This window comes from Tasmannia lanceolata, unplaced genomic scaffold (genome assembly GCF_043159265.1).
Source record: "Tasmannia lanceolata isolate RefF3 unplaced genomic scaffold, GAP_Taslan_0.1 ptg000002l, whole genome shotgun sequence".
Taxonomy (NCBI): domain Eukaryota; kingdom Viridiplantae; phylum Streptophyta; class Magnoliopsida; order Canellales; family Winteraceae; genus Tasmannia; species Tasmannia lanceolata.
The window spans coordinates 42,620,179-42,632,640 of NW_027518679.1; the positions used below are offsets into that span (position 1 = coordinate 42,620,179).

Below are 12,462 nucleotides of genomic sequence, written 5' to 3' on the forward strand. Positions count from 1 at the left end.
TGAAGAGGTCCCCTACCCGCAGTTCTCTTCAAATATTTTCTCTGAAAATCTGGAATTGGAATTAGACATTGGGATTTTATTGGTGGAGTTGAGCGAGTGTACGTGATAGTTTTTGTGCCAGAGTTAGTTCGGATGTTTTGTTTAAAAGGGTTTTGATAGACGGTTTCTTGGGAGCTATAAATCAGTTTCTGGCTGGATGGAGAAAATGTAAAGATGGCAAGGAAGTGTATCAAGATTTTTTGGGGTAATAGTTTGTAGGGATGGGACTTCTTGGGGATTTTTAGTTTTGGTTTCTTTGGTAAAAGAAGTGAATGTTCGGAAAACCTGGATGGTGGTTGACCAATGTATAGACATCTGGATGTTGTTTTGTTTATCTCTTTTGGACTGGTGCCGGCATGTCAGTCCAGTCCACCTTAATATTTTGTAATGCAGGATGGGACTACTGGTCCCAATTGCTATCTTAATATTAATGAAATATGTCAATTTAAAAAAAATAAAAAAAGATAAGGACCCATATTAACACCTTAGGAACACTTTCATCTCCAAATCTAGAAAGATTTCTCATTCCCACAATGGCCCCATCACCACCAATAACACACACTTACTTAAGACAACTACCGTCTTACTCGGGGGATGTTGTAAACCACCTGATGAGTCACCCACACCGAGCTGGTTCAACAATAACTAATGTGACAGTCTCATCATCTTCCAATGTTCACAATGCATGTGCCATGAGATTGATGAAGACACATGGTTTGAAATCAGGTCTTAATACAAGAGAATAAATATAGGGAAGTGATAAACACGCCCCTATTTTTTTTACTTGGGACAACCAGCAGCATTGCATCTATGACTACGGAGGGGCTGTTGTACTTCGCATGGAAAGAGATTCAATGGGCCTGATTGCCACGTATGTTGGCGTTTGGCTGTCCCATGTAAAGAAAAGGGGCGAATTTATCATTTGGTTCGACTCTCGGTCAGTGGACACCTCTCGGTCTCCATATCATTATTCGTTTATAAATCAATACATGCATGTGTGTGCGCGCAATACATGTTTGGATATTATCACATGATGATCATCACCGTCACATATCTCTGAATTTCCGATTGAGGGCTGACAGCCACACGATCCAACAATTTTATGTTCAATAACCAGTTTTGGTCTCAAACTAGATTCAAAAAAAAAAAAAAAAAACAAAACACTACGAATAGGGCCTTATGATAGAGTGTTGCATTAAGGAAATCTCTGGTTGCAGAATGCCTTACGTGAACAACAACTCTTATCTGGAACTTGCTAAATCAGAGTTCAACAACTGCCAAGCATTGCACCAGTTAGAATGGCTCGAGATTGAAAAGTAAGTGCAGAAACAAACATCCTCTCTGTAATGATATTCACGGCCCTTCTCGTTATTTAACTATGAGTGAAACCCTGCAGATGGTACGAAGAATGCAATTTAGGAGAGTTTGGTTTGAGCAAAAGGGCAGTACTCCAGGCCTACTTTTTGGCCACTGCGAGTATATTCGAGCCCGAAAAGGCAACAGAACGGCTAGCTTGGGCCCGGACAGCGGTCCTTATGGAGGCGGTCTCGTCTTATTTTGGCAGCGAAGCAAATACTCAGGAGCAGAGGAGAGCCTTTCTGGAAGAATTTAATGACAAAAGGTATGAAAATTACAACTCTTGTCGTTATTATGATAGCAATATGTGGTATCTCTCCATCACAATAATAATAATAATAATAAGTACCCTTTTTTTTTTCTTTACATAGGGTCTGGTATGACCAACTAGGGCTGCAACAGGGTTGGGTTGGGTCGAGTTTTTCAAAACCCTAGCCCAATCGTGGATCCCATTATCTCGGCCCTGACCCTCCCTGACCCTGAGTCAGGCCAGAAAACGTCAACCCTTGACCCGTCCTTATTACTCTACAACAGCATGACAGCTCAACTGGGAATTGGGATACCATATCCCAATTCCCGAATCCAGACTCGGGATACCATATCCCGATTCCCGAACCCAACCCATCTCAACTTGACCTTGCCTGACCCAACCCAAACCCTACACCCCCATGACTCACCCTAGTTACAACCCATGACTCACCCAAGTCATGTACCTAAACCCCAACCGAGTTATATTCCATAACTCTCTTGAGTCATGCACTTATACCAAAACTAAGTTGCACCCTTATCTTTAACCAAGTTGCATCCATTGGCCGAATCTAAGGAACCCATCCTTTGGATTCCCAAATTCAGTTTCTTGACGACTCCATTCTTTGAAGCGGACTCCCAATTCAAACATCTCATTCCCAAAATTCGAGCTTCCAATGCAAATTTCAAATCTTAACTCTCAATCTCAACCCTTCAATACGAAACCCCAAATCTCCCAACGGAACTACGTGTGGCTTGATCCCCACCACAGGGTACGTAGGCAACTTGGCAAAACCAAGTTCAGTTGCACCTTTTTCCATCATTCTCGTTCCCCCGCACCCTTCTTCATACTTCCCATTCTCCTGTCACCATTCCAATCCCTTTCCCAAAACCCCTTTTTCTATGGTTTCTTATTGCATGTTTAGTCATTTTTGCATGATCTCACATGTTTAGTGTAGTTTCTTGTCTTTGCATGCTAGAAATAATATGTTGATTGCTTGTTATCTTAGAATTCGCATACTATAGGTCATTCGTTTCGGTTTCTTTCATGATTAGAATAATTGTTTGTATGTTTAGTTATTTGTGTTCAAGTTTGGAACTCTAAAAGAATTCAAAAATCTAAAAGAACCTAATAACTCATGATCACTTAAATTGGAAAATTCTAACATTCAAAATATAAAGTTCTAGGTTCCAAACTTAGAAGTTACACTCTAGGGTTCCTCAGTAGAATTCTTAGAGCCCAAATTTCACAAAAATACTGAAAATGCAACTTAGATTCATTGCATTAGATCTAGGTTCATATAGCACAGGTCACTTCACCTTAAATCAATTAATCGAATTCAACTCGAACCAAATCATCATCAATTCCATAAAATATCAAATCACACACATAGGCACTTAAGCATTCTAGCTAGGCATTTAGGACCACGACTCCTGGCCTGCATGAGTATAAACTGTGAACGGCCAAATAATTAGAAATTCTTAGGTTAATTCAAATAAACATTCACATTCACCACCTTTAGTTAGAACTTAAACAATTAAAGCTTTTAAAAGGTGAAGACCGACATTTGTTGGGCAAGAAGGGTGCCTAATACCTTCTCTTCTTGTAACCAGGTAGCTTACCTAGACCCGGCAAAATGGGACCCATACCCGCAGGTACACCCGGCCCGCAGGGGTACGGGTACCAATTTCAATACTCGCGAAAAAAATACCCGCACCCAACCTGTACCCGTGACCCACGGGTGGGTCTGGGTCGGGCGTTGGTGCCCGCGGGTTACCCGCCATTCGGTTTTTAACTTTTTATTCTTAAGGCCTAAACACTAAACACTAAAAAATAGACTATATGGGTGGGCCAACAAAACAAGTCAAAGCAATCAGACCATGTAACTGGTATCTTTGGTTGTACCAAAACAAACATTTGTTAAAGTAGATGAAAATTTGTATGATGAATGGGGGTATAAACATGTACTCATCATCCCATCCTTGATATTTGATCCAACAGCAGCTGACTTGTTAAGAAGCTGCTGTTGGATTAAATATCAAGGCTTGTACATCCATCGTACCACATTTATGTGTTCATACACCCATTCATCATATAATTTCTTTTCATAAATATAAATATAATTTCTTCTTTAAATTTGCCGGGTTACCCGCGGGTATACCCGTACCCGCCCGGGTGGGTTCCGGGTTGATGAAAGGCTACCCGTACCCGCGCCGGTATTTCTTACCCGTACCCGCCGGTACCCGTACCCGCACGGGTTGTACCCGTACCTGCCCGGGTTACCCGTTTGCCGGGTCTAAACTTACCTAACTCGGAATCGTAGACCAAACATATAGAGTTAATCATGGGTCCTAGGCTTTAACCTAGGTGGCGACTCTAGTCATGGCTTCTTTCGTAAAGTTAGGATTTTCATCTCAACTTTATGAGAAAAACAATCATATTCAAAACCAATAGATAAAAGCGCTATCAATAACACACACTCGTGGGCTGTGGAAGGGGGGCGACCTTTCAGATGGGATCCACAGGATGATTCATTGGCTAAATTTCCTTTGAACTCTAACTTGAAATTTCAAAAAGAGTAGGCTACAACCAATATCATCTCACCTCCATATCTCTCGAGGTCTTAAAAATAATCCTCTCTCAATTAGAGGTTTGGTAAGAGGGTATTAAAAATAATCCTCTCTCAATTAGAGGTTTAGTAAGAGGGTATTAAAAATAATCCTCTCTCAATTAGAGGTTTAGTAAGAGGGTATGCGCGCTTCCCTTCTCTTAGTATTTTCCAAATATGGTATATTTCAAGTTTACTCATATACATCATGGCTTCTTCAGAAAATAAAATATTTCTCAAGAAATTTTATTATCCATATCAAATATTTCGATCTCATGGATAATATAACTTATTATTCATACCATAACTTTACCTTTTAGTGATTGTGTCACCGCCACAATCTTATGAATGATAGCACAATATTTCATTGTTTCTTGAAAAAACAAGAAACTGTTTCTCATTCAGTTGTAAAAAAAACCAGATTCACATTTTTGCTCTTGGATTTACTTGAATCCGAATCACTTCATTCATTTTGGATTTTGAATCCAGATCTCATCTTCTATTTTTGGATTTATTTAAATCTGAATACCACATGCAATCTTGGATTTATTCAAATCCAAAAAACTCAAATAATTTCCCAATTATGCATGCTATATTGCTATCTTCTCAAAGTAGATGTACTTCATATTGAACAAATATTTTCTCTATATAGCATACTATAAACATGATACACTATAATCATATATTTTCAAAGAACTCAAATATAGATATAGATATCAGAAGTATTTATTAATGAAAAGAAATATTTAGTAAAACCCATGATAAATAATTTCTCATAAATTTTGAATAATTTAAACATTCGTGGGTTAAAAACTCAATTTTGAATAATCCAATGAGTTTCTTTTCCACGTCACAAGGCAAGTCACATGGTATAATTCTCATGTGAATCAGACATCTTATTTGTATGAGGACTTGCAAAACTCATGCTTTATCTTTTCTTGGTTGAACCCCAAAAAGGACTTGATGGATCAAGGCCCTAGGATCACCATATTAAATTGTTTTCAACAGAATTTAACGATATAGATTTAGTTCTCTTATGTGTTGTTTTTTATTGATCAATTCAAAATGGACGATCGGGATCATCTCTCAATCTTAGTATTTATTGTTATCAATAGTTACAATCTGATGAGTCCCACGATCATGACTTAAATGAGTATGGTTCAATATGTCTCAATCCGACGACAGACATACGAGATTTGAATGAATGGTTAAGATTATATCATGATCTGAGAGTTTTCTAATAAAAAAAAGCTCATTAAGCTATATGATGTGTGACCTCACCATTGTAGTCTATTCTAATTGTTAAGTGAAATTAGCATTCAACTCAATTTTAACAAAGATCTCACTTGTTCTTCATTGCAGGTCCTGTTCTCGGTTGCACTTAGGAGTGCAACTCGGACGGGTCGGGTTCGGATTGAGGCCAACCCGAACCCGACCCGAGCAACCATTTACTCATCCCAAATCCGAACCCGACCCAACCCGAGTTCAACCCGACCCAACCCGAGATTTTAAGCTTAAAAATTATTAAAAATTTCGGGTTGAACTCGGGTCGGGTTGCCCAAGCTCTTAGCCCGAACCTGAACCCGACCCGAACTCAACCTGGCTTGAGACAACCGAACCCGAACCCGGCTTGAGACAACCCAAGTTTTTTCCGGGTTGAACCCTATCTGTGTCAGGGCCCATCAAATGAACGCTTTGGATCATCCAAACAATGTGGGCCCATCCCGAATCCAAACACTACCAAAAACACAGTGGTCCAAAGCGTTCATTTGTAACTTTTTAAACATTAGGGGTTAAGTTGAATGTGTCAGAAACCACAGGGGGCCTATTAAGTAATTAAAAGTAGTTTATTACAGGTCGGGTAAGAAGAAGACAGGAAAGGGACTGGTGTGGGCCCTCCTGGAGACACTAGCCCACCTCTCTTGGGAATCCCTCGTGGCGCATGGTAGAGACGTCCGTTACCACTTACGACAAACCGTAAGTAATCCCATTATTTTCATTCCCTTTCCGTACTCACAAACAACCAACTAGAGATTTTAGATTTTCTCTCTCTCTCTCTCTCTCTCTGCAGTGGGCTTCTTGGCTGAATATAATGTACGAGGGGACCCCAGGCAAGGACGTGGGTGCAGAGCTCCTGGTGCGCACGATAACCGTGTGCGCCGGCCGGTCCGGTTCAGAAGAATTCTTGTCCCATCCGGTCTACTCCCGGCTCGCTTCCTTATCCAACAGCCTATGTCACAAGCTTCGTCGCATTCAAAAGCTCAAGGTTAGTAAAAGGAACTTTTAGAATTAATTACTCTTTTGTGGCTTATTAAGTCTTTCGAAAAGAGAAATGTCCCTCCCCTTATATAGGAAGATTCGGTAGGGGTTGCAACCACTGGTGAGCCACAAGCGCATAATGGGTCCCACCCATGATTGATCCTGTCCGTTCATTGATTGATATTTAGACATTCACTTGATAGGCCTCTCAAATGATGGATTTGGATCAAGCAAATGTAGGGCCCACTACGCCTTAGCAGGCCACATTGCATTGCAATGAAATTGTGTCCTAAAGCATCCCTCATAAAACCAGACAAAACATTAAGGGCTCTTTAGAAGCCAATATCCGGCAGATTTAGAACTATTCACATAAGATTATATGGAAATAAGAGCATATAAGGTTATATATCCATAAATATGATATCTATCTAGTGTGATATATGGAATATATGACAGAGGTGGAGTGTTGCCGTGTTGGAGTGTTTCTATGGATTGCTCACACTTTCAATTGATCAGCATGGCTTGCTTTAGATCTCTTATGACCTGTGGGGAACATTCCCAGCTCATTTTCTTCACTTTTTTTTGTTGTTGATAAAACATCGTTCGCCATATCTTTGCTCTTTAATGCACGTACTGATAACCTCAAATACAGTCAGAAATGCAAGAGAAATGCATTGTTATATATTGTTAGATTCGAAATCTGTTTCTCAAACTTAGCTAGAAAAATACATAAATAGAAGGAAATTTTTTACCAAGACTTTTACTGCACATGATCAGGCCCAAACAGAGGATATGGACAATGGAAACAACTGGGCAAGCGCAGGAGCCCACCCAATAGAGCCTGAAATGCAAGAGATCATGCAATGTGTACTGCAGGACTCCGAAGGATTTGATTGTGAAACTAAGCAGACATTCCTCGCTGTTGCCAAGAGCTTCTACTACTCTGCCTACTGTTCCCCTGCAGCCTTTGATCTTCATATCGCAGAGGTACTCTTTGAAAGAGTAGCTTAATCTTATTTTGTAGTTTCAATATCACAAAATGCATAGAAGACGTTAATAAGTTAAAGAAAATGTTACAGAGCTTAAATGGTTGTAATATATAATTACTGTAGCCCTCATAAGCATGTAAAGGCGTTTCCACCAATTTAGTAGAACAAACTGATAAAGCACTTCAGTCATATTCGAGTTCATGAGGGGTATCATATCTTTTGAGGGGAATGTTGGATTTCTTTTGGAAATCGAGAGATATTGCTTTCCTCATATCTGAATATGGCAGACAAGAACCCAGAAGAACATGAGAATCATTGTAAGAGCTGTTAGATTTGCGCATCTGAATGTGAACAACAATGGTAAATCCAAAAGAACCCAAATAAAGGAATAATCCCTTTAGTTGCTCACAACATTGGCCGTGCAGATGACCAGTTATTTCAGATGTCCAATGTTAGCATATCTAATCATTAGATCAAGATAATATAGTTTCCGCAAGCTTCTTGCATCGAAATTTTGGGTGGGAGACCATAGCAGATCATTCCTCCTCTTACGTCATTATCTTGTAGAAAATCAAGAGATCAAAGAACCAAGCTTTGATTCCCTTGCTCACTCAAAAGAATTAAAGCAAGAAGCAACACCCACAAAAACAAGCCACACAAAGGAAGAGAGAGAGAGAGAGAATATTTTCTTCTTGAATAATTTATTCAAAACTATTACACTCACGTCACAGTGTGAATCGTTTTCTCAATTCTCTACTACTTGCTGTTCGTCTCTCTCTTCTACTTATATAGCGTAAAACATAATTTACAAGTCACTAGCATAAAAGGGCCCCGCTCCTTTCTATTAGAAAGTGCACAGTCCATATCTGATGATCAATCACTAGTAAAATACAAGGCACTAGCACAAAAGGGCCCCACTTGTAATTAGATATGTTTATCCAAAAGGCAACTATAAATCTCGCCAAATGTTGTTGAGTACACATTGATCAAATTATCATGGATTCCATTAAGCCTTATTTACACATTGATCAAAAGCTAAACCATTGATTTTTATAGAAAGAGATCCGTATATATGTCTGGGCCTAATCTGGATTTTAAGGAAATGAATAAAATACCATGAGAGTAAATTTTTAAGCTTGCAAATACCGTAGATCGGATGCAACAAATGTTAGCTTGTTTGAAAACTTAATCTTTAAATAGGGATATTTTCACCATTTTTCATTCCTTTTTAATTGAGGGGGAATATGTTTTAGAAGTCTTTTCCAAAGTTTGCTCTCTCTCTCTCTCTCTCTCTCTCTCTCTAGTGGATAGGAAGAAAGAAGATTACCAAACCCAAACCCATAATACCTTCAACCAATTAACCAATTTACGGTTTTGCAAAAGCTGTAATGGAAGAAGGGGAGAAGTAAAGTTGCGTCAAAACTAAATTTTGAGAATTGCAATTCATTCATAAAAAAGTCCCATACACCATTTTTTTAAATAAGAATTATCATCCTAGCAATATTCTAAAACTAATCCACCAACATATAGAAAGATACCGGCTTTAGACTCCTTGTAAAAGTAGGTTTTCTAATAGACTTTCAAGACTTTCTAAACATGAGAGTTTTATTTGCTAAAAAAAACTACAGCAATTATAAAAGATAATCTTTCAAATAGTAAGGTTTCCTATGAATCCTTTTCGCCTTTATTTTTTTGAATAAGACTCTTTGCACCAAAAGATGTGGCATCACACATACATTCATACTATCTCTCTCCAACTGTTACAAATTGTAAATGAAGATCCCATCAAATATTTCCTCGAGACAGACTTCTTATTGTTTCGAGCTGTTTTAAGATCACTTGCCTGAGAATGGTAATCAAATGCAACCTTATGGAAGAATCAGCAGTCCTACATTTGAGGAGGATGCAGCAATACAAGATATTCTTTGCATTAACTTGACTACTTCCTTGTATGAAATTCTAAGGGGGGTGTTTAGAAGCGTTGCTTTTGCTTTCGCTGAAAATTTTAAGTTCATTAAAAGCTTAAAATAGCTGAAGTTTTCCCTAAAATGGTTTTACCTTTTTATTGGATGGCCTCCTACTTTTATAATGATATAGTTTTATGCTGCTTGAATGATATCTTTTATTTTCCTAAAATTTTTATTTATGTTGTTTGGATGAGAAACATACCTTTTTCTATAATTGAGATTGATGAGGTAATGATGGCGGAAAAGTGGAGAAGGATAGCAACACCTGAGCTAGGTGTAAAGCTAAAAAGAGAAGACAAACAAGGTTGAATGACTACTGTCAGCGGAGGAGTGACATTAAAGCAAGGGAGTTCTTGGTATAGTTGTTCTTGAATAATTTTGAATTACCGATCCCCCGACAAAAAATGCAAGCAAGATGTCTTGTTACAATAAACCTATCCAGGATTTAATTGGGTCCAAACCTAATGGAAAAAATTTGTACTTGACAGCGCGCCTAAGGCGTGTGACACGCATAAATAACCATTTTTATGACAAGAAAGTCCTTAGTTTTTTTTTTCAAAAAAGCAACAAAATTTTTTATAATTTGGTACAAGTATGTTTGGGACAATCCTAAAACAAACATGTCTTCCTATCATTTTCCGTTAGTGTGTAGATAACTTATCTACACTTGTGTGTAGAAACCGTTTTCTCTTATTGTAAAGGATATTTAGGTGGAATTATGTAGTGACTAATCAGGACGTGACAATATTAGGGTCAATGACTAGGCAATCATAAACCAAAACATGTTTTCATATCGTTTTTCGTTACGGAAAAATGCTGAAGGACACAATTATTGTGTCCTTTTTTCAAGATCTCTGGCTTAAAGATCTTTGACTTCTCGCCTCTACGAAAAAGTGCTATAGGATAACATGTCTTCATATCGTTTTTCATTACGGAAAAATGCTAAAGGACACAATTACTGTGTCCTTTTTTCAAGATTTCTGGCTTAAAGATCTTTGACTTCCTTCCTCCTTGACTATGATTGTTCTCTTTTGTTGATAGTTTTTCTTGACTTCCTGCCTCTACGAAAAAATGCTATCGCTCTGTTTGGTTGCTTATAGATGGCTGGGAGAATAGGAGAAAAATAAGTCAAAGAGAATTAGACAAGAATGGAAGAGAATGGAAGATGGGGAGAATATTAGGAGGGAGATTTGCGAGTAGTGTTTGGTTGCGCGAGGAAATTAGCGGAAGATGTAGGGTGTCATTATCAAAATATAGGTGGAAGAGCGAGAAAAGTAAGAGAGAGAAAGAGAGAAAAAGAATAAGACAAGAATTTCTCCTAATTCCCCCAACAAATTTCTCCATTTTGGTCAAAAAAGGGGAGAAGATTATGGGGGGAACATCTCAGCCACGTAGGTGCCACCTAGGATAAAAACCAATCATGATGTCTGAAAGTTGTCTAGTGGTCAAATGTGTAAATGACAACCAAACATGCTTTGGGGAGATCTCTGGGAGATCTCATGCATTTGAAACTCCTACAATCCCACTAAAACAAGCAACGCATAAAGGATAATATTTTTTAATTGTTGATTTCTTCCTAATTTGGGCGTTATCTTCTACTCAACTGTGTAATATTGATTTCTGATCTCTATATTTTCAAATATATCTTCCTTATGAAAAATAGTTTTTTTCTAAAATAAGTTAGTGGATGTTTGGATTATCTAAAATATTTTTTCATCATACATGCAACCATAAAAAATAGACCAAATGCTCTTTGGGTAGAATATTTAAACAAATGCATCCAGAATCCAACCAAGCTGCTCTAACAATCATAGAAGGTATATTCAATCAATCAAATAAATATTTAAATATGTATATGATCCACCTATAATATAGAATGAAGGCAATATCTAAGATTGAGGAAATAAGCATTCAATCACTTTGCTTTAAAAAAAAAAAAGATGAGGGAAAACATTTTAAAAGGAATGGAAAAAAAAAAAACATGAAATTGACCAAAATCCAGTAAAGGCTTCAAATTCATGAATACACTTCTTCTCCACCTGAATTGAGATGAAATGATGCGGATAAGAAGCATTGAAAAGTAAAAGGGTCATTTCATTGGAATAGAAGGAAATCTCATAGAGACATTTCTTCAAGCACATGGTTTGCAAAAATGCAAAGTAGTGGTAAAAGAGAGCTACGATGCCATGTTTGGGAGGGAAAATAAATGAAAATGATAGAGAAACATCTAAAAGATCAATCGCCCCATGAAAGACAATCAGTTTTTCATTTCAACAATTTATAAGGAAATGACATGGTTATGCCTTATTTAATGGGATTTCATTATAAATTGAAGGTCCCTTTAAATAAAACTTGAACTGGGGTGGTTCAATTTACCTTTTTGGAAAGAGGAAGAGTAAACAAACATTTTAAAAAAAATCTAGTTCTTCAAGGAACTGCACAATTATGAAACCCTTGCTACGGATACAAAAGCATATCAAAAAATCGTAACGGAAATTGTTATAGGGGAAATTACCTTTCGAAAGTTTGTGAGTTGAGGGGTTTGATCTAACTGAAATGCCAAATAACTCGCCGTGGGGAAAATTCTCGCGCAAAATCAACACGGACGAAAACTTGATTAATGCTAATCCAAAAAAAATCCTTGATAGAGATGTATGCATGCGGTTTATAAGAAAATAATAGGATAGAAATAAAAAAAAAAACAGACGAATGGTGATTGGAAATTGGAATGCGTGTAGATTTTATTTGTAGTTTTTTTCGTAATTGCCATATTTTACTACATTGTTTTGGTATTTTTTCCGTAATTTTTAAACTTTGCTTCCATTTGTCCTTAATTTTTCATTTTAAACTAAGTATTCGGCCGATCTTTTTTGCTAGATTTATTGCTAGCCACCTTTGCACAGCACAAATAGTACTTGGGCCAATCTTTGCACCTCGAAGTAAGCACCGGCGAGTTGTAGCCTCGGCACTGGTGGCTAGCAAATTCCTACAAAAAAA

The 12,462-nt window shown here is 37.7% G+C and overlaps 1 protein-coding gene and 1 long non-coding RNA gene across 2 annotated transcripts in view; one reads left to right on the forward strand and one right to left on the reverse strand.

Moving 5' to 3' along the window:
* LOC143873584 (ent-copalyl diphosphate synthase 1-like) overlaps window positions 1-7,716 on the forward strand; it is a 29,123-nt gene extending 21,407 nt beyond the window's left edge. Inside the window, exons 11-15 of the mRNA XM_077376823.1 lie at window positions 1,257-1,355; window positions 1,436-1,660; window positions 6,107-6,227; window positions 6,322-6,516; window positions 7,287-7,716. Of these exons, the coding sequence (XP_077232938.1) occupies window positions 1,257-1,355; window positions 1,436-1,660; window positions 6,107-6,227; window positions 6,322-6,516; window positions 7,287-7,520 (874 nt within the window). The 3' untranslated portion in view covers window positions 7,521-7,716. The remainder of the gene's footprint in view (window positions 1-1,256; window positions 1,356-1,435; window positions 1,661-6,106; window positions 6,228-6,321; window positions 6,517-7,286) is intronic.
* Window positions 6,845-12,131, reverse strand: LOC143873616 (uncharacterized). The gene is made up of 3 exons (XR_013248324.1): window positions 11,981-12,131; window positions 7,262-7,521; window positions 6,845-7,142 (listed from the first exon to the last, which is right to left on the reverse strand). It is a non-coding gene; the product is annotated as an uncharacterized LOC143873616 (long non-coding RNA).
* Window positions 12,132-12,462: the final 331 nt, after the last annotated feature.